The 21,134-nt window shown below is 36.8% G+C and overlaps 1 protein-coding gene and 1 long non-coding RNA gene across 2 annotated transcripts; one reads left to right on the top strand and one right to left on the bottom strand.

The window, feature by feature from the left end:
* Window positions 1-13,841: 13,841 nt before the first annotated feature.
* LOC141696695 (uncharacterized) lies at window positions 13,842-14,935 on the bottom strand. Its single transcript, XR_012564469.1, has 3 exons — window positions 14,692-14,935; window positions 14,431-14,502; window positions 13,842-14,302 (listed from the first exon to the last, which is right to left on the bottom strand). It is a non-coding gene; the product is annotated as an uncharacterized LOC141696695 (long non-coding RNA).
* Window positions 14,936-17,580: 2,645 nt separating this feature from the next.
* On the top strand, window positions 17,581-18,264 carry LOC141696048 (uncharacterized). The gene has a single exon (XM_074500240.1). The coding sequence runs from the start codon at window positions 17,581-17,583 to the stop codon at window positions 18,262-18,264; it is 684 nt and encodes a 227-aa protein (XP_074356341.1).
* Window positions 18,265-21,134: the final 2,870 nt, after the last annotated feature.

Raw genomic sequence — 21,134 nt, 5'->3', positions numbered from 1 at the left:
TGGCTTGGTAAATATGTCAGCAATTTGTTGTTCACTTGGAACAAAATGTAGTTCCACTGTACCATTCATGACATGCTCCCTAATGAAGTGGTACTTGATATCAATGTGCTTGGTCCTTGAGTGCTGCACAGGATTCTCTGTTATGGCTATGGCACTTGTGTTGTCACAAAAGATAGGTATTCTATCAACATGAAGTCCATAATCAAGGAGTTGATTCCTCATCCATAACATTTGAGAACAGCAACTTCCAGCAGCAATGTATTCAGCCTCAGCTGTAGAAGTAGAGACTGAATTTTGCTTTTTGCTAAACCATGATACAAGCTTGTTTCCCAGGAATTGGCAGGAGCCTGTTGTACTTTTCCTGTCTATTTTGCAACCTGCATAGTCTGCATCTGAATAACCAATTAGATCAAAGCCAGATTCTCTAGGATACCAAATTCCTAAATTTGGTGTACCCTTGAGATATCTGAAAATTCTCTTGATAGCAATTAAGTGAGACTCCCTAGGATCAGCTTGGAATCTAGCACAAAGACATGTAGCAAACATTATATCTGGTCTACTAGCAGTTAAATATAAAAGTGAACCAACCATGCCTCTATAACTTGTAATATCCACAGACCTTTCAGTCTTATTTAATTCAAGTTTGGTGGCAGTGGCCATGGGAGTTTTTGCAGATGAACATTCCATTAAGTCAAACTTCTTTAAAAGATCATAAATATATTTAGTTTGACTAATGAAAATTCCATCACTAACTTGTTTAACTTGTAAACCAAGAAAATAGGTTAGTTCTCCCATTAGGCTCATTTCATATTTACTTTGCATTAGCTTAGCAAACTTTTTGCAAAGTTTATCATCTATAGAGCCAAATATTATGTCATCTACATAAATTTGAACAAGTATACTAGAGCCATTAACATCCCTAAAGAAGAGAGTTTTATCAACAGTACCTCTAGTGAAGTGATTCTCCAAAAGAAATTTTGATAAGGTTTCATACCAGGCTCTAGGTGCTTGCTTCAGTCCATAGAGTGCTTTCAACAGATAATACACATAGTCTGGAAAATTTGGATCTTCAAATCCTGGAGGTTGACTTACATAGACTTCTTCCTCTAATTTCCCATTTAGAAATGCACTCTTGACATCCATTTGATAGACTTTGAAATTGGCATGGGCTGCATGGGCTAGAAATATTCTGATGGCTTCAAGTCTTGCAACAGGAGCATATGTTTCATCAAAATCTATTCCCTCTTGCTGAGAATAGCCTTTAGCAACCAGTCTTGCTTTATTCCTTATGATAATGCCATTTTCATCCATCTTGTTTCTGAATACCCACTTTGTGTCAATAGGACTCTTGTTCTTTGGTTTGGGTACCAGCTTCCATACTTGGTTTCTCTCAAATTGGTTCAGCTCTTCCTGCATAGCTAATATCCAATCTGGATCCAATAGAGCTTCTTCCACTTTCTTAGGTTCCTCCTGAGACAGAAAACTACTATACAGACATTCATCTTGAGTGGCTTTTCTTGTTTGCACTTTAGATGATGCATCACCAATGATCAGTTCAAAGGGATGATTCTTGGTCCATTTCCTTTGTGGTGGAAGATGTGCTCTAGATGAGGTGACCACAGTATTGTCATGATGTGAGACAGAGTGTTGACTAGTTGAAACTCCCCCTGAGTTGTTGGTCCTTTGCAGGGAACTTGGAGTTCTATCAACTGATGATGTAAATCGATTATCCGTTGATGAACTATGATCAACGGATGCTTCATTTTGTACTTCAACGGATGATGCACTATGTCTTTCAACGGATACTGCATTGCCTCTATCAACGGATGCAGTATTTTGTGCATTATCCAGGGGCATGTTTTGAATCCCTTTTGAAGTGTCATCTCCATCAGTCTCCTCTTCACTATCATCACAATATATCTCAATGTTGTCAAATTTGAGTCTCTCATTATGTCCCTCATCTGTTAGTCCATCAATCTTTTTATCATCAAACACAACATGCACAGATTCCATAACAATGTTGGTTCTTAGATTGTAGACCCTATAAGATTTTCCAGCTGAGTAACCAACAAATATCCCTTCATCAGCCTTTGCATCAAACTTCCCTTTATGGTCAGATTGATTCCTCAGTATAAAGCATTTACATCCAAAGACATGAAGAAAGTTTAGAGTTGGTTTTCTTCTCTTGAACAACTGATAAGGAGTCATGCCTTTAGCTTGATTGATCAAAGAAATATTCTGAGTGAAGCAGGCACAATTAACAGCTTCAGCCCAGAAATATGTTGGTAACTTTGATTCTTCAAGCATTGTTCTGGCAGCCTCAATTAAAGATCTGTTCTTTCTTTCAACAACCCCATTTTGCTGAGGTGTTCTTGGAGCTGAGAACTCATGCATGATTCCATTTTCTTCACAGAACAGCCTTAATGTCAAATTCTTGAACTCAGTTCCATTGTCACTCCTGATGTTTCTTACCTTCAAGTCAGGATGATTATTGACTTGCCTGATGTGATTGATAATGATTTCACTTGCTTCATCCTTTGATCCAAGAAAACAGACCCATGAGAACTTTGAGAAATCATCTACAATCACTAAGCAATATCTTTTTCTTGCTATTGACAATACATTGACTGGTCCAAACAAATCCATATGTAGCAGCTGTAATGGTTCATCAATTGTTGTTTCAAGCTTCTTCTGAAATGATGCTTTCCTTTGTTTGCCTTTCTGACAAGCATCACACAGACCATCCCTTGAGAATTCAACAAGAGGAATTCCTCTTACTAAGTCCTTTTTGACTAGATCATTCATTGTTTTGAAATTCAAATGGGATAGCTTCTTGTGCCATAGCCAACTCTCAACTGAACTTGCTTTGCTGAAGAGACAAGTAATAGATTCTGCATCTGTAGAGTTGAAGTCAGCTAAGTACACATTTCCTTTTCTAACTCCAGTTAGAACCACTTTGTTGTCTTCCTTACTAGTGACAACACAGGCTTCAGAATTGAAGGAAACTGTATTCCCTCTATCACATAGTTGACTGATACTCAGTAAGTTGTGCTTGAGACCATCAACTAATGCAACTTCTTCAATGATGACATTCCTTGTTGAAATCAAGCCATATCCCTTAGTAAACCCTTTGCTGTCATCTCCAAAGGTTATGCTGGGGCCAGCTCTCTCTTTAAACTCTGTGAGCAGGGAGAAATCTCCAGTCATGTGTCTTGAACAGCCACTGTCCAAGTACCATAGATTTCTTCTATTTTCCTGCACACCACAAAATCAATCAATTTGATTTTGGTACCCAAGTTTCCTTGGGTCCATTCTTGTTAGCCTTTCTCCTAGACTTCATTCCTCCTGCATCTTTAGACTTAGGTGAGTTTGAGTCAACCTTGGTCTTAGATATGGTTGGTTGAGGTGTAGGGTTAGTCACAACATTATCCAGCACATTTATAGAATTGTTAGGCATGGATTGTGCATACATGTTATTCCACATTGGCATATTGTATGGCATTTGAGGCATACTGAATGCAGCAAGATAAGGATTGTTAAAATATGGCATGTTTGCAAAATGTGCATAAGGATTTTGTTGAGACATAACAGGCATAGCATGTAGAGGTGATACAGACATGTTAGGCATGGAAGAGGGTACAGTTATGGGAGATTTCTTAATAGATTTACAATTAGCAGATAGATGATTAACACTACTACAATGCACACAGCTTTTTCTAGGAGCATACTTGTCAGGTGTGTAATTGTTATGTTTGTTAACTCCTACCTTCCCATTTCTGTTGGATTTCCGTTTGGATTCCTTTTTATCCTCAACCATCTTGAGCCTATTGTTTAACTGTTCTAAGGTCATGTGCCCTACATTCACCTTTCTGACATCTTTGGATGTGCTTGCTTCTTCTTTGACAAAGTTCTTTGAAGTTGAACCAAACTTTTTGTTGAGTTTCTTTAGATTTTCTCTTTTAGAAACATCTGCCTGTTTTAATTGAGGAACCTTCAACGGATGTTCCTTTTCTTCCTTCAACGGATAACTTTCATCATCCGTTGATTCCACATCCGTTGACAGTCCATCAATTAATTCCAGTTTCTTTTTATTTTTATCCCAGGCAGTTTCACAGAATGATTCAATTCCTTGGACTTTGGCAATTTGAGCACTTACATCCCTAGATGTTTTCCAGGCTTTAATCACCTCTTGCTCTTTCTCTAATTGATTGGAAAGTATTTCTACTTTCTTAACAGATTCAGCTAGTTCATTCTCAACAGATATACAATGCAATTTGGTTTTCTCTAGGTAAATCAACTTATTTTCTAACACAGTATTTCTATTACTTAAAAACAGATTGTTCTCTTTGATCCTACTATTTTCTTTAGCAAGAGATTTAAGAGACACACGCAAATGATACAATTCAGTAGACATGTCATTGAAAGCATCATTGCACTCTTCTTTAGTAAGCTGTGTTAAATCAGTAGTGATTACCTGATTGCTTGATGAACTAACTTCATTTTCTTCAGAATCAGCCATGAGAGCAAGGTTGACATAATCCACATCTTCATCCTCTTCATCTCCATCAGCTGCCCAGTCCTTTTCTTGAGTAATGAAAGCCCTTTCCTTCTGTTTGAGTAGATCAAAATATTTCTTTTTGTAATCTACTTGTTCAAATTTCTTCTTTTCAGAGGTTGGCTTTCTGCACTCACTTGCAAAGTGTCCACTTATACCACAATTAAAACACTTGAACTTGGATTTGTCCACCATGTTCTTATAGGGTTTAGTGGCTCTAGTGTTTTTCCTGAACTTCATCTTTGCAAATCTCCTGGACAGAAATGCAAGATGCTCATCAATACCATCAGAGTCATCTTGACTGGAGTTGTCTTCATTTTCAGCAACTTGCTCTTTACCCTTGTCTGATTCTGGATTTCTTACACCATCTTTGGAGCTTGATGTAGATCTCACAGTTTCTTTTCTGCATTCTTTCTCATTTTCAGCTACCAATGCAACTGAACCTCCTTTCTTTCTCCCCCTCTCCAATACCTCATCCTGTTCCAACTCTAGTTCATAAGTCTTCAAGATTCCATATAATCTTTCAAGAGTAAAGTCCTTATAATCCTGAGAGTTTCTTAAGGAAACAGTCATGGGTTTCCATTCCTTTGGTAAGGATCTCAAAAATTTAAGATTTGAATCCTTCACCTGGTACACTCTACCATACAGCTTCAGTCCATTCAACAGCTTTTGGAATCTATTAAATGTGTCATTTAAAGATTCATTCTCTTCAAAATGAAAGTACTCATACTGTTGAATGAGAAGCTGCATTTTGTTCTCTTTTACTTGTTCTGTACCTTCACACAGCAGCTGAACTGTGTCCCAAACCTCTTTGGCAGTTGAACAATTTATCACATTATCAAACATATCCTTGTCAAGACCATTAAACAAAATGTTCATAGCCTTCTTATCCTTGTGGACTTCTTCTGTGTCTTCCATTGTCCATTCTGCTCTAGGTTTTGGAATGGATTGACCAACAGCAATTGTGGCCGTAGCAACTGTGGCTACTTTGTGGGGAATGTGAGGACCATTCTCAATGCAGTTTACATAACCTTCATCTTGGGAGAGTAGATGAAGGTGCATTTTCACCTTCCAGTGGTGATAACTGTCTTTGTCAAGAACTGGGATCTTTACTCCAATATCCTTCTTACTCATTTTTGTTAGATTCCAAGATCTTTAAACTCTTTGTGTGTCAAGAGCTTGCTCTGATACCAATTGTTATTCCTAGTGGACTAACAATGAGATTTACAGAAGGGGGGTTGAATGTAAATCTCAAAACTTTTTCAAGTTTTGAGCAGTTTATGAAAGTTGTGTGTTCAAGAAGAACAAGTGTGTGAATTGCTTTAAGCTAATACAGACAGATATATATTCAAGCACAAATGAAAAGAACACAACAGACCTTAAAAACTTTTCTGGTGGATTTGTTGTTCCACCAGAGATGGTATATTAGAAAATCTGTGTTCAACAATGTTGATCACAGCTGCATCCTAGTACAAACTAGATGAATTTTCTCTCAAGATATTTCTTAACAGCTCTGGAAAATCTCTCTCTAATTACTAGCTTCTTCTTGGTTTATATATTACCAAGTGTACAAGTGAAAAACAATATAAAATTACAATAGTAAAATAAGTTCTTCACTTGCTTCTTTTCCTGTTCACTCAAGTACTTTGTTGACTATTGCATCTTTGTACTAAAGAAGAACGGCTGCTTTTTCTGTTGATCCTGAAATTCGGCTACCACATCTCAGTTTTCTCTGTCAACCCATGTGCCTCTGTCTGTAGGTACAACTACCACTTATCAACGGCTAATCATCAGAACATCAGTTGAAGCTTTCATCCGTTGATGCACTCATCCGTTGAAGGATGTTATCCGTTGATGACTTTATCCGTTGAAGCTTTAGAGACATCCGTTGAAGCTTAGCTTCTCATCCGTTGAAGGTCTTTAAGTCATCCGTTGATACCACTTCACTTATACAAAATTACAAGGCATGAAGTATTTACAATTGGCCTTCCTATCTGCATATCATCTAGTAGTCAACATGACTCATAGTTTCTCTCAACTTCTAAGAATTACATTTTAAATACAGAGACTGAAATATGCTACAATACTAGACTTATTTCTAAGTAAAGCTACACCATCAACGGATAGCCAAAGTGGTCTTATCCGTTGAGGCTACTGACACTAAATTTCTACTTAAGTGTTTTGTTAAACATATCATCAAACTAATGCACATATATTGGGAACAGCCAGCGCCACGTTTCGAATAGGCAAGATGCTGGATATACCCAACAATCCCCCCCAGCATATTGCCACCAAGCAAATGCCTTACGTTGGGACTCGAACACGTGACCTGCTCTGATACCACTTCTTAGGACCTCAGCGCTTACCACTTGCACCAAAACTCCGGAGTGTTAGTGAGGTGCTACTTTATTCCCTTAAAGGGAACAGCCAGCGCCACGTTTCGAATAGGCAAGATGCTGGATATACCCAACAATGATCCCAACACCCAGGCCCTTCGATTGGAACTTCGTTAATCCCGACGTCTAATCACTAGATCATTTCTAGTCCAACGTCAAATCTCGGGTCTTTCGACTAGGACCTACAGGGTTAAAATACCCTAATTCAGATAATTGCTTAAGCTCAACTTAAAACCACTATCACTTCTACCCACGCAATTTCATAATCCAACTTATATTTATATGTATTATTAAAATACACATAGCAATTAAGGTTCACATCTTCGAAACTCGGTTCAGTATTTATTTTCGGAAAATAAATATACTTGTCGTTTTGAAAACAGGAAATCGATTATTTATAAATTATTTTGTCTCAACCGTAATTAACGTCATATGTATGTAGAGTATAATTATATATGGTTATTCGACGTCTACGTCCCCGTATTTTCAGAATTAATTTCTCGAAAATCGGGCAGCGTCTCCTTTGTTTATCGGTCTACCCGTCGAAATCAAATCGACGTCAAATTCACAACAACAATCCAATCACAACCAATCCACAAATTCCAAACTCCGATTCGGTTAATTACTATCATTACTTGTATTTTTATTCGTATTTTATTTTATTCGTATTTTTCGTTTCAAAATTAATTTTACCAACTAATTTTATTTAATTAATAACGTAGGACTCAGAAATAATTCATCTTCGCCCACCGTCGACTCACCGAAGTTCACTGTCGATGGCGGTAAAATTTATCGGTGCCCGGCACGTGTCGGGTTTCCGAATAAATTTCACCGAGTAAACATTCACTTCCCGCATAATATTTATTTATTATTTCATAAAGAAAATCAATTAAACAATATATGCAGGAAAACAATCCCCCAACCAAAACAACAGTAACAACATCGATACAGCCACGGGCCACCTAGCCGGAAAAAAATCCAGCGACGGCCGAAAAAAAATCAACAGATAGCAATAAGGCAACAACCGCACCACTGCTATACACCTAACTATACACACACAACACACACAACACACACAATACACACAACACACACATGTGTATACACGGATATATACACAACTTGAAGGAACAATTCACGAACCGAACAATAGGATACCGGAAAGCCAATCCGCGGAAACCAACAGGGATGACCAACGGTGGTTCGCCGAAAAACGGGATGGCAACTAACCGGAAAAAGGAGAAGGAAAAGAGGGGAAATCGAGAGAGTGAAGCTAGGAGATTTATGAGCAACGAGAGAGAGGAGAGGAAATCGTTTACGAGAAACAGAGAGAACAGACATATACAGAGAGGTGAAGAAGGCGGTGGGGGTGTAAACTCGGGAGAAAAGAAATAAATAGAGAAAGAAATAAATTATTTCGTGATTATTTACTTGAAATCGGATCTAACACCGGCCTTTATTACTTTTAACGAACAACTCACGGGTAATTAAACCCCGAAATTCTTAAAATACTGTATAAGATATCACAAATGATTAAAAGTTATTTAAAATAATTTTTTTATAGTTTTAAACTTATTTTTAAAATGCAACTCTTATCCGTATTTAATGATTAAACGAAACAGCGTGCATGTAAATTTAATTAGAAAAATTCACAAAATAAGTTTAAAAATTCTTAGAATATTCAAGAGTTAATAAAAAAATTCATGATTTTTGAAGCATTATGAAATTAAATATTGATTTTACAATTAAATGAAATCAGAAAATCATTTAAAGTTAAATAATCAATAAAATATTAATTTCTAAATTTTATGAACTCCTAAAAATAATAAATAAAATTATAGAATAACAAAAATAATTTCAGGAGCAATTTTAACATTTATGAGAATAAATATTCAATAAAATTGCTTTAAAAGCAAAACAACTCATATGACTCAATAATAAATTACACAAATAATCTTCGTACCTACAAATTACATATAATTAACAATAAGGTAACATATCGCAGACAGACCCATCGCATATTTTATTTATTTAATAATTCGATAATTACATTTACACATCGGATTCGAAAATAGTTTACTTAGCCGCTAAGTAACTAAAAAGACGATATGATTTTAATACCAAATTTGGATAATTATCAAAACAGAGCTTCCTATAAAATAATTTATATGAAATTAAGGTAATAATGTCTCGCCTTTTGAGAATATGGATTTTTATCGATATATAAAATAATTTGTGTAACGAAAGTTTCACACCGGGACTCGTACAGGTCAAACCGTACCCCGGATCGAGAAAGTCAAAACACGAAAAGTGTTCAGAATTATCGGATTAGGTTAGGAAGGAGTTTTCGGAAGAGTTTCGGGTAGTAAAAACGCAAAAATGGTTGAAGTGGGACGATTTCTGATTCTAAAAAGTAATTTTATAATTATGTGAAAATAATCATTATTAATTCCATAAATTTTTATAAGAATCATACAGCAATTCAAAAATTACCAGAAAATACCAAAATCATCTACATTTAATTCTGGATAAATAGATAAATCAAAATATCTAAAATTTATCAGAAATCAACATCCAAATATTAATATCAATCATCAGATAAATTCACCAAAAATTCACATAAAAATCACATAATAATTATTTATTGATGAAAATAATTACATAATATTTCCCGGACGTTACATACCTTATGTTACACTTGTTTGTTCTATAACACGCTGGTCATCTGAGTTCTATTTTTCATCAGCTAAAGCACCCTTTACTACCCAGTTACACCAAATTTGCTTGCTTTCAAACCACTTATCTAAAGTATTAATTGCATTTTGAGCATCCTCAACATATAAATATCAATCATTATATCATTTGGATTTAGCTTGAACAGAGCAGGTTAGACAAAGGGGGTTCAGAGAAAAAGTTTACCATATTCTAAAATGAAAAAATTCCCAATCCTCTTAAACGCCTAGATTTCTGATCCCCGCATAATCTCGACAATAATATTCTCAGATGTATTAAGAGAATGTCATATATCCATATACTTAATTTTACATACGAGGAGTTTACCTTTATTAAAATAAGAAAATGTTGTATTATATCAACTGAAAAAGGCAAACTGAGGAGTAACTACAATACAGAAAAGCAAGCAAGTAAAGTATATCCACAAAAATATTAAAGTGACCTCCAAAACCAAAAAAAATGGGTATAAATTACATTTTTTGGCAAGGGTATAAGTTACATTTGATTATTTTAAGTTTGAAGAAAATATTTAAAGGAGAGAAAAAAGACCTGAAGTATTTGTTCTCTGAGTATTGGCATATTCCTAGTTAACTTTGAAAGGTTGTCCTAACCTGCCAGGTTGGCGTTCAGCAGTCTAATTGTCCCGTAGAACATAACCAAAGTGATGACCATTAATGAGAGTTCTAAAGATGAAAGGCTTGGAAAATAAAGCAACATATGCCATACAATCTGGAGAAAAATAAAAGCATCACTAGATATAACTTCAAGATTTACACGTGATCAGAGTATCAAAGATGAATTTAAAATTGTTCCTAGGTTCAAATTTTGAATAACGCTCCGAAAAACAAAAACTGTAGCTCGAACTACACAATAATATCAGCATCGACATGAAATTTGGTAAAAAGAAATAATCAAACCCTTGAGAGTTAGAAATTTAAAGTGCACTAGATACATAAATATACGAATTGATATTTACCAAGAAATTGAGAAAATGGAAGCCTTTTTAGTAGTCCATCCATAATCACTCTAAACCGTATCTGAACCAGTTGTACCTAAACCAACAACATAAACTAATTACTTATGACCACAAAACCCGACTACAATTCAATAGAAACTCATTTGAACTATACCACATTTATACATCATCTCTTAAAAGTAACTTGTTGGCTAAATATCGTACCCAGATATCAATATAAACTCGGTTCGATACATACTCTATAAGTAAATGCTCACCTTATAACAAGCGGAAATTGTTTCCCAATCTACTACGGTAGACAGCAAGGAACCAATTAGAGGATAAGGGAAAAGTGCTTAAAAGAACCAACCCTAAACTAAATTAGGATTTCTATCATGAGTGAGAATAAATTGTGCAACTAGACATACGAATTAGCAGAGGGTGTGAACCAACATCCATTAATTCATAAATTCTATTAAATATTCCAATTAGAGCACTAACCTATCAATAAACTTGTTTCCTGACCCCGAACTTGCTTCAACTTCAACAATGGAGACCTGTTCCTCATTACGGGCTTACTTAATCATGTTCAACCTTAGGCTTCATATACTTAATCCTAATTTTCAAAAATTGACATACACAATAGAAGATAAATAAAAAAATCTTAATCTTTTTTGATAAATTAAAAAAACTCGTAAATTGACAAGTACAGAAAGATTACCTCCATGGCATCGAGCTGATGACGATAAAGGTGGAACTCATCCATTGGAGGACTGCGGCCACAAGAGGTGGATGAACTTGCAAATCAAATGAACAAAAACCCAATGGTTAGTGTTCATTCTCATCAGTAGCGGAACCAAAATATGACTTGAGAAAATATGAGTCTGCAACATGAAACTCATAAAATGATATATAACAGAAACCAAATCAACAATAAACTAAACCAAGTCGGTCGAGAAATTAGGGTTCCTCGTAACTGAAATTTGATTAATTGAAGGTGTTGTTCAATTTGGGGTTTAATTGGAATCCTAATTTAGTTACAATTGAGATCATTATGGTTTAATAAGGGTCTAGGGATATGGAGAGAGAGAGAGAGGAGAGAGACGGAAGAGAAAAAATAAAATGACTGAGAGAGAGAGACGGGAGTGAGATGAGTATGAGCAAAGAGAGGAGGGTGAAAGGGGAATAAAATTTAGTCCTGAATGGGGGAATAAAAGTGGGGAAATTTTGTTATTGTTAGGGAAAACATTTGGAAAATAGAGAGGGAACTTATATGCGTGTTTTTTAACTTTTTGAAATTAATTATCAACAACGGTTGTAATTTTAAACCGCTGTCTAAGATAACTCGACATCGGTTATGTTAAAAATCGATGTCTAATTCATGTTTCATATTTATAAAAAATAACTTTTAACATCGGTTATTTAATTGACCGATGTCTAATTAACGCAGTAACATCGCTTTAAAAATAAGCGATGTCTAAAATACCTTTAACATCGGTCGTCTTAGCAACCGATGTATAAGAACCGATGTTGATTGATAGAATTCTAGTAGTGATGGCCCGCAAATAACCGCACAGCCCTAATACCAAAAAAGATAATACAAAGCAAAACACTTGTAAAGTTGTGATGTTTTTATATTTTATTCATTCACAACAACAATACCATACTACTAGTAATTGTTTGCAAACCCGGCTCATTTATTTATATAGGCGTCTCTGTTTTTGAGAATGGAGGAGACTAGGCTAGGCTACCATGAGCGCACTATATAAATATTTATAATAATAATAGTTCATTAATAGTAGTTTGCAACTTGAAAATGACTGGAAACCGTGAGTAACTCGCACAGAAGCCCGCGAGTAAAAACGCACAATCGAGTACGAGCTTAATTTCCTCGGTTTAAACCCGTCCCAAGCCCGGTTCATTCATTAACAGGTCGGTTCAGGGTTGATGTTTCGAGTGCCCAACCCGTGTACGGCCCGACCCACCATGTACGGACCGCACAAGTGGCCAGATCTAGCCGTGGAGTTCTCTGTGTCAAGTGTATGCTGCATTTGCATGTATATAAAACATTTTAGTTATTACACGTATAGTCTAAATCAAGTTTAAAGGAACACCCATAACTGGTAATCAGTCATTAACAGTAATTAAGTTCATCAAATCACTTTAGTGCAAAAATTACCTACTCAATACCCTCGTACTTAAATTGCAAAAAAAATGAAATCATACAATATTATCCACCGTATACGTACATAAATCGCAGGATACCTATGTAGATATGAATATCATTGGCTCCTTCCTACCTAATCGATACTGAATCTTGGAATCTTGGAATCCTTGCACATAATTTCACTAGTCAATTAACTTATTGCTGGATTAGTTGTGTATTATTGGTATGAGAATTTTAACTCCAGTTCTGTTACTTATTATCATGAGTTTCAGATCTCTAATCCGTTTCTCTTTCAATCTACCATCACTAGATGAAAACTAGATAAATTAATGGAAAAAAGGTGTTGTTCGAGATATAAAATTTTTAATCAATCAAAAGTTAACAGGGAGCAAGATCTAGAAGTTAACCGGTTACGAAAAATTAGACTTATAAACTTTTTCTTTGTTGCTATTTGCTAATAAACCTTTCAAACTTTATCGTACCAGACCCCTATTTTTACCAATATATATACCTCTCTATTGTCCATGGAGATAGAAACAGTCTGAACCTTACCTGCATTCTTTCCCAGAAAAGGCCTAAATAAAATTTTCATGTGCAAATACCATTACTAAAAAACATGAAAAGATTATGCTGCGCACAAGTATTTAATTGTTATGGAATTGATCATTTCATATATATATATATATACATGGATATCATATGAACCAACTATCTTTTCAACGGAAAACTGTGAAATTGTAATGCTTTTGCTAGAAAAAAGAACTGTCTAAAGATTGCTTTTATGTCCTACACTCATGAATTTTAAACTTTCTTTCGCATAATACTTACATGAAAAATAAAATTTTATAATATCATACAATTCAAATTGAATGAATAGTGCAGTTAAATAGTACAAATTAAGTGCAATAACAAAATCATGAATATTTTTTTTAATACTAAAAAGAGCTAATACCGAAAGAGAAATAAATATAGGTGAGATATTGAAGCAAACAAAATTTAGTAGTTAAAAATTGATATGCGCTATCATTAGACAATTATGTGTAAAGTTAAAAATATTGCAAACACAACATAATAGTCGACAATAATAGCAACTACAAAAAATGGTAGTACATGTAAAATGGTTTTTGTATTAGGATATGGATCTAAATTTAGAAATCAGCCTTCCGTGTGAAATAAAACACGACATACTGTACACAATAACACTTGGAGAGAATCCAATGTAATAATTCTTTGTAAAAACATGTAGCTGAGTTTGGAACAATAAGTACACAAGTTGCCTGAGACATCAGAAAATTCTAGATTTTCTTAGATGTTCTGGTGGCTGTCTTATTCAATATTCAAACTGAATGTAAATCACAAGCTGCAATTTATTTGTTGGTGTACTTCATCATGTTTGTTGATAATCAGCAGCTGCATGATCACAAGTGCAGCTTGATCCACACTTGCAGGCATTTCCTCTTTCTGCTCCAAAGCGCTTCTCAGCTCCATTGAAAATCCTGCAAGATATAGTAATATTAATTGTACTATGTACTTAATTTCTTATGCTACTTTGAATAAAATACCAAGGATATGACGAAATCAAAGTTATTATACAAAATGATATGTAATTATATATTTATCATACATTGCCGAACGTGCAATTCCAACAACGATTGTGGCAGCTGTGGAGTTCTCTATGTCAAGGTGCATACTGCATCTGCAAGTTTAGAAAAATTTATGGTTAGGTTGAGTAGAATAAAAATATAATGGTACAACTAAAAGAACTAGATGTATGATCTAAAACTAGCCAAGATTCAGCTCAAGAGGAATTTCAAGGATAATTTCACAGTATGTATGCTGACTCAATTTGTTTTAAGTGCAAACAGGTTGTGAAACATTTACACACCATTGCTGCCACATTTGCAGTCAGAACCACAGCTACAATTTGATCCGCAGCTAGACATTTTCGGTAAATAGTATGAAGTAAATATGAATGCTATATGTTTATATATTCTACACTTTAGAGTAGGCTTTGAATTCTTGGTGTAATTACTCACTCCTTACCCTCCTACTTATAGTGAAAGAGAAGAGATCACATAAGGCCAGCGTTCGTAGGTGTATATGAAAGTAATGGGCTCCTTGCTACCTCATAGCTGATGAATCTTTGATTCCTTCAACCTATTATTTTCTCAAGTCAATTAACTTATGGGTGTATTAGTTGTAAGACGTAGCTTGTTAATATGACATCTTAACTTTAGCTCCATTACTTCTTATATTATATTCTGATTTTATAATCCATTTCCCTTCCTATCAACCATCACTAGATGAAATCTAGGTAAGTTTATAGAAACTAATGTTGTATAAAATATTATGTCTTAACGTTATCGGGAGGAAGAACATCAGGGTCTAAGGATAGGCGGGCAAGGCCACTGCCTACCGTCCCAAACATTAAAGATATCCTACTAATCTGATTCTGCATTTTTTCTCCCTGTTCAATAAACATTCACATAATTATGTGTTTTCAGTTTTTTCCATCCAACAATCATATCTGTTTTCAGTTGTTTTAGTTTGGTCCCCCAATTGACTAGGCATGGCCTTGAACAGGACAAAGAAGTTAGCCGGCTACTAAGATGAACCTGGTATCTGACCCTTGTTTATATTTGGCTGATATTTCTTACTAGATTACTATGATGTTCAACATTTCCTGGAAAATTTTAAATTTTCTTCAGCGGATTCCAAGTTATATATAAAATAAAAAGTAACAAAAGTGTCCCTGGTATCAGAAAAGGTCTAGAGTTTGATTGTGACCTCTTCCTGCAGCGGTTTGCACCATAAGTTGAATGCAAGTCTTTCAATAATTTTTACTGATAAAAACAAAATGCATACAGTAACCAAGTGGAGAATGCCATCAACTTGAAATTTTCTAATACGTGTTTAACAAAATAATAATAATATCCTTTGTTCTCTCTTTGGAGCCTTGTCTGAAATAAGGCACTCAGTGCTAGTGGTATTGTTGGGCCTCAGAATAAAAGAAGTGAAGACATTAGATAGGACCAGAGGATAAGAATTTGTAATTAACAGCCCAATAAAGGCCCAATTGTAAGGGAAAAACCCCATTTGGGACTCCCTATAAATAGAGCATATATGCCCTACTTGTAAGGGGTTGAAAAAATAAAGTATCAATAAAGAGATAGTTCCTATATAACGTGGCTCATATTTAGAGCCATCATTTGGTGCTAGAAGAAACTCTTAAATTTGATATTCCAATATGATCATTGAAGAAACAGATCCGGAGAAGGGCGTGAAGACAACCGAGATTCAAACTATCCAAAAATCAGAGCAGGTTGCTCCTCCAGGGAAGGATAAAGCACCATCGACCCTCAAGCCAAGGCGGTTGTTTCCGGTGGAGGAGGATCCCCCACCGGAAGGGTTTCAGGCACAAAAACGACCAGTTAAACGTAAGAGGAGAACACGTAGGGATACTCGTACTCGTATCCTCACCGACAAAGAAAAACATGTACTTTTAAGTGATGCTAGATTGCACTTGTAGAAGTTGAAACAGAAGAAACTCCTACGAGAACAAGAGATAGAAGGCGTTGAGGGCTCATATGAGGAGTTGAAAATGTTAGAAGCTGAAACTCAAAGATTGGAAGCGAAGTTAGAGAAAATAAGAGAGATTCAACGGTTGCAACAAGAGCTAGAACAAGCGTGGTGGTGATGAAGAGCTTGCGAATGTAGAACTTTCAGATGATGAAGACTACTACTACGATGAAGATGAAGTATCTACGGAATCCATATACTCAAGGCCTCGACGCCCCAAGACAACCTCTTCGGAGTGTGTCTCACAAAAAACAGAGTCGACGGACACAATTTCGCAAGAAGACTTCCTAAAAATGCAAGAGGACAAGGCTCAGCTACGCGACTTGGTACGAACGCAGTCGAGGTTCGACACCCCGAAAGAAAGCCCTCTCTCTCGTACCATCGAGAAGGTTAAAATAGATCGAACTCTGAAAACCCTGGCCCTGGACCAGTTTGACGGATCATCCGACCCGTCAGGCTTCCTAAATACTTTTGACGGCTACATGGCTTTTTACAGGCATTCAAAAGTCGCTCGTTGTCAGTTCTTCTCAACTTGCCTACAGGTTACAGCGTTGAGTTGGTATAACAATCTCCCATATCGATCTATCGACTCCTGGATCACTTTGAAAACTAAGTTTCAGACTCGTTTTTCAAGCAATTATAAGGGAGGAAAGATCACAACTTCTTTAATCACAATGCAACAAAGAGCAACTGAATCTTTACGAAGTTACCTGGTTCACTTTTGCCAAGCTATTTCGGAAATAACAGATTTAGAAGAATTATTGGCGGTGAATTACTTAGCAGCAGGCATAGACGGGAGTCGACTGTTGGAAGAACTAATTGAGAAACACCCATAACATCTTCATACTGCGTTTCAAATCCTCGAACATCGTATGACACTCCGGGAGGCTATTGGTAGCATAAGATCTCCAAGACGTTCTAACTACAGATACGAAAGATCCAAAACTCGTAGTCCTCGATCTCCAAGACCACGAAGATATAATTTTAGATCCCCTCAAAGATCACCAACAAGGAGAGACAATAGGAAAGAAGAACATCGGAGCCGAGAGGCCATAAATATCAACGAAGGTCATTTTCAGACCAAAAATGGCAACCCCGGGACAAAAAAGATAAAGATTTCACTAGGCTCACTGTCGATAAGGCAATGATCCTGGTAATTTTAAAAGCGGAACCCGACTTTCGACCTCCTAGGCCGATGAAGTCGGGCCGTCCGCTAAGCTCTCAATATTGTGACTATCGTGAAGATACTGGACATGCTATAGAACAATGCTATCGATTAAGCAATCTCATTGAATCCAAAATTAGGAAAGGACACTTCATCCATTATATCGAAGGCCAAGGCCAGTCTCATCAGAGGCAAGACGATAGGGTAGTCGATGTGATTTTTGGAGGGTATGCTGCCGGAGGCATGTCAAACAATTCCCGAAAGTCATACGCACGAGAGGTGTGCAACGTCAATCCTCAATTCCAAAAAAAGAACAAGCCCTCTCCATCCCTCGTCATATCTTTCTCAGATGACGATTACTCGCCAAACATCATACAAGGCCATCAAGACGCACTAGTCATCACTGCCAAAGTCGGCACAAATACAGTAAAAAAGATTCTTGTCGACAATGGCAGCTCCGTAGACATTTTATATCATCACACCCTAGCGCGAATGGATACGGGTGACAGAAAGCTAGAAAATACCCACTCGCCTCTTTATGGTTTCACATGCAACGAGGTAAAAGTACTCGGAACAATTGACTTTCTAGTACTTTTTGGGACGATGTCTTGCCAGATATGGAAGATAGTCAAGTTTCACGTGATAAGCGCAAACTCAAGCCACTACGCTATAATAGGCAGAAAAACAATCTCGGTTTTACAAGCCATCACGTAGATCCCTCACTTAAAGATGAAATTCCCTACAGAGTTTGGAGTGGGAGGGATGTATGGCGATTAAGCTATGTCGAGACAGTGTTACTTCACTACTTTCGTGCATAAGAAGCAAGATGACGACTCTCATTCTCTCAACCAAGTCATTCAACCCGATAACATTATCGACATACCAAGGGACATCTCATTCTCACTTGTCGGCGAAACGGTAGAGATTGAGATTGTTGAAAATTCCCCCGATAAAACAGTCATGATTGGAAAAGGCTTAGACCCTAAAATAGAGGAGGAATTAACAAAGTTGCTTCGAGAGTTCGCCGATATATTCGCATGGACACCAACGGATATGCTTAGAATCCCGGTCGATATCACAAGACACTCTCTCCATATCGACTGTCTGTGAAACCCAATTAAACAAAAGAGACAAATTTTTTCAGAAAAAAATGTTGGGCGATTGATGAAGAGCTTGATCGACTTTTGGAAGCCGGTTTTATTGAGCCAGTAAAATTTCCTACATGGATCGCCAACGCCATTTTGGTTAAGAAAAGTAATGGGAAATGGCGAATGTGTGTCGATTATTCAGATCTTAACAGAGCTTGCCCTAAAAATTATTATCCCTTGCCGAACATAAATCAGTTAATCGACGCAACTGCGGGTCATGAATTGTTATCTTTCATGGACGCCTTCTCTGGCTATAATCAAATAAAGATGGACGATCAAGATTGGGAGCAAATAACATTCATCACGTATCGGGGTGTCTTTGCATACCGTAATATGCCTTTTGGGTTGATCAATGCAGGTGCAATATTCCAGCGGATGATGGATGAAACATTTAAAAATCAGTTGGGTCGAAACCTCGAGGTGTATGTCGACGATATGATAGCAAAATCAAAATATGCAAAAGGTCATACCCTCGACCTGCGAGAAACCTTTGAGAATGTCCGTCACAATAAGATGCGACTAAATCCATTGAAATGTTGTTTTGGCATAACATCGGGGAAATTCTTGGGATTCTTGGTTTCCCATCGAGGAATTGAGGATAACCCTTCACAAATTAAAGCTATATCAGAGATGAGAGACCCTTCAACTATCAAGGAAGTTCAACGCTTGGAAGGATGTATAGCAGCTCTTAGTCGTTTTATACCCCAAGCCTCTAAAAAATGCAACCCTTTTTTTAAAGTCATCAAAGAGGCATCAATGAGCAAGAAACTGCTATGGAATGATCAATGTAAAAAAAGTTTTGAAGCATTGAAAGTTTTCCTGACAAGTCCGCCAGTCTTAACAAGGGCATTGCCACGTGAAGCTTTGAAATTATACATCTCGGCCTCATATGGGTCGGTGGCCTCTGTTTTAGTTAAGGATGTCAAAGGCCGTGAAGCCCCTGTGTACTACGTCAGCCACACCTTGAAAGATGCAGAGATCCGTTATCCTCATGTTGAAAAGCTTGTGTATGCACTTGTCATATCAAGCAGGAAACTCTGTCACTATTTTCAAGGATGTCCTATAAAAGTCATGACCAATCAACCTTTAACACGCATCTTGCATAGGCCAGATATGACTGGACGCCTCGCGGCTTGGACGGTCGAGCTCAGCCAATTTCACATCGAATATCTACCCAGGAGCATAATAAAATCTCAGATCCTATCAGACTTTGTCGTAGAATGCAACTTGGATATATCCATGAATGAGGAAACACCATTCCCATAAAAATCTTGGACTCTTTATATCGACGGATCTTTAACAGCATAATCGGGAGGCGCAAGTGTGATATTAATCAGCCCGGAGGGCTTCTAAATACAATAAGCACTGAAATTTTCATTCCCAGTTACAAATAATGTAGCGGAATACGAGGCCTTGATAGAGGGTCTACGCCTTGCAATTGAACTAGAAGTAAACGTTTTAGAAATATTTGGTGACTATCAACTTGTCGCAAAACAGTTGATGGGCGAGTTTAAGGCTCACGATATGCGAATGTTGACATACTTGAATCTGGCTAAGTCTTTGTTAGAAAAAATCTCATCATGGACAATCAAGAACATTTACAGGGAAGATAATCAATGGGCCGATGCCTTGTCTAAATTAGCATCATATGTCGTCGCCACATCGGAAGCAATTTATGTGGAAGAGAGAAAGGCTCCTTCAATTGACACTGATTCTCCATCTGTCGGCATGTTGAAGATTAATGAAATCATCGATGGAGCTGACTGGCGTCAGCTAATTTTAGATTACATCTTGCAAGACAAGTTGCCAAAAGATAAGAATGAAGTCAGGGCAATATCATACAAGGCAAAGAATTATTGCATCTTAGAAAACAAATTGTATCGACGAGGTCTCGTAGAACCATTGCTTCGATGTCTAGGACCTGAAGAGTCACATACTTCAATTGTTGAGGTACATACTAGAATCTGTGGAGACCATTTAGGGGGCAAAAACTTAGCCCTCAAGATAGTGAGGAAGGGCTTGTTTTGGCCTACGATGCGAAGTGACTGTGAAAATTTTGTGCGAAGATGTAAGTCATGCCAGCTATATGGATCGGTGTCTCATCAACCACCAGTGGAAATGATTCATGTCATCAACCTGTGTCCTTTCTTTCAGTGAGGTCTCGACATAGTAGGTTCTTTCCCAAAATCCAGGAATCAAGCACAATACATCGTAGTGGTTGTCGACTATGCAACAAAAATGGATTGAAGCTCGACCCTTAGCGAAGATTCGCGAGAAAGAGATGATAGAGTTTTTGATGGAATACATTATTTTCAGGTTCGGGGTACCAAGAGTCGTTGTAACTGACAATGGAACTCAATTTGTAGGAGAAAAATTCGAAGAAACACTTTTGGAGCTTAAAATCAAGCACATCAAATCTTTAGTGGCATACCCTCA

Source organism: Apium graveolens, chromosome 11, assembly GCF_009905375.1.
Source record: "Apium graveolens cultivar Ventura chromosome 11, ASM990537v1, whole genome shotgun sequence".
Taxonomy (NCBI): domain Eukaryota; kingdom Viridiplantae; phylum Streptophyta; class Magnoliopsida; order Apiales; family Apiaceae; genus Apium; species Apium graveolens.
Note: the sequence above shows the minus strand (reverse complement) of the source record. Positions and strands in the feature narration are given on the sequence as shown.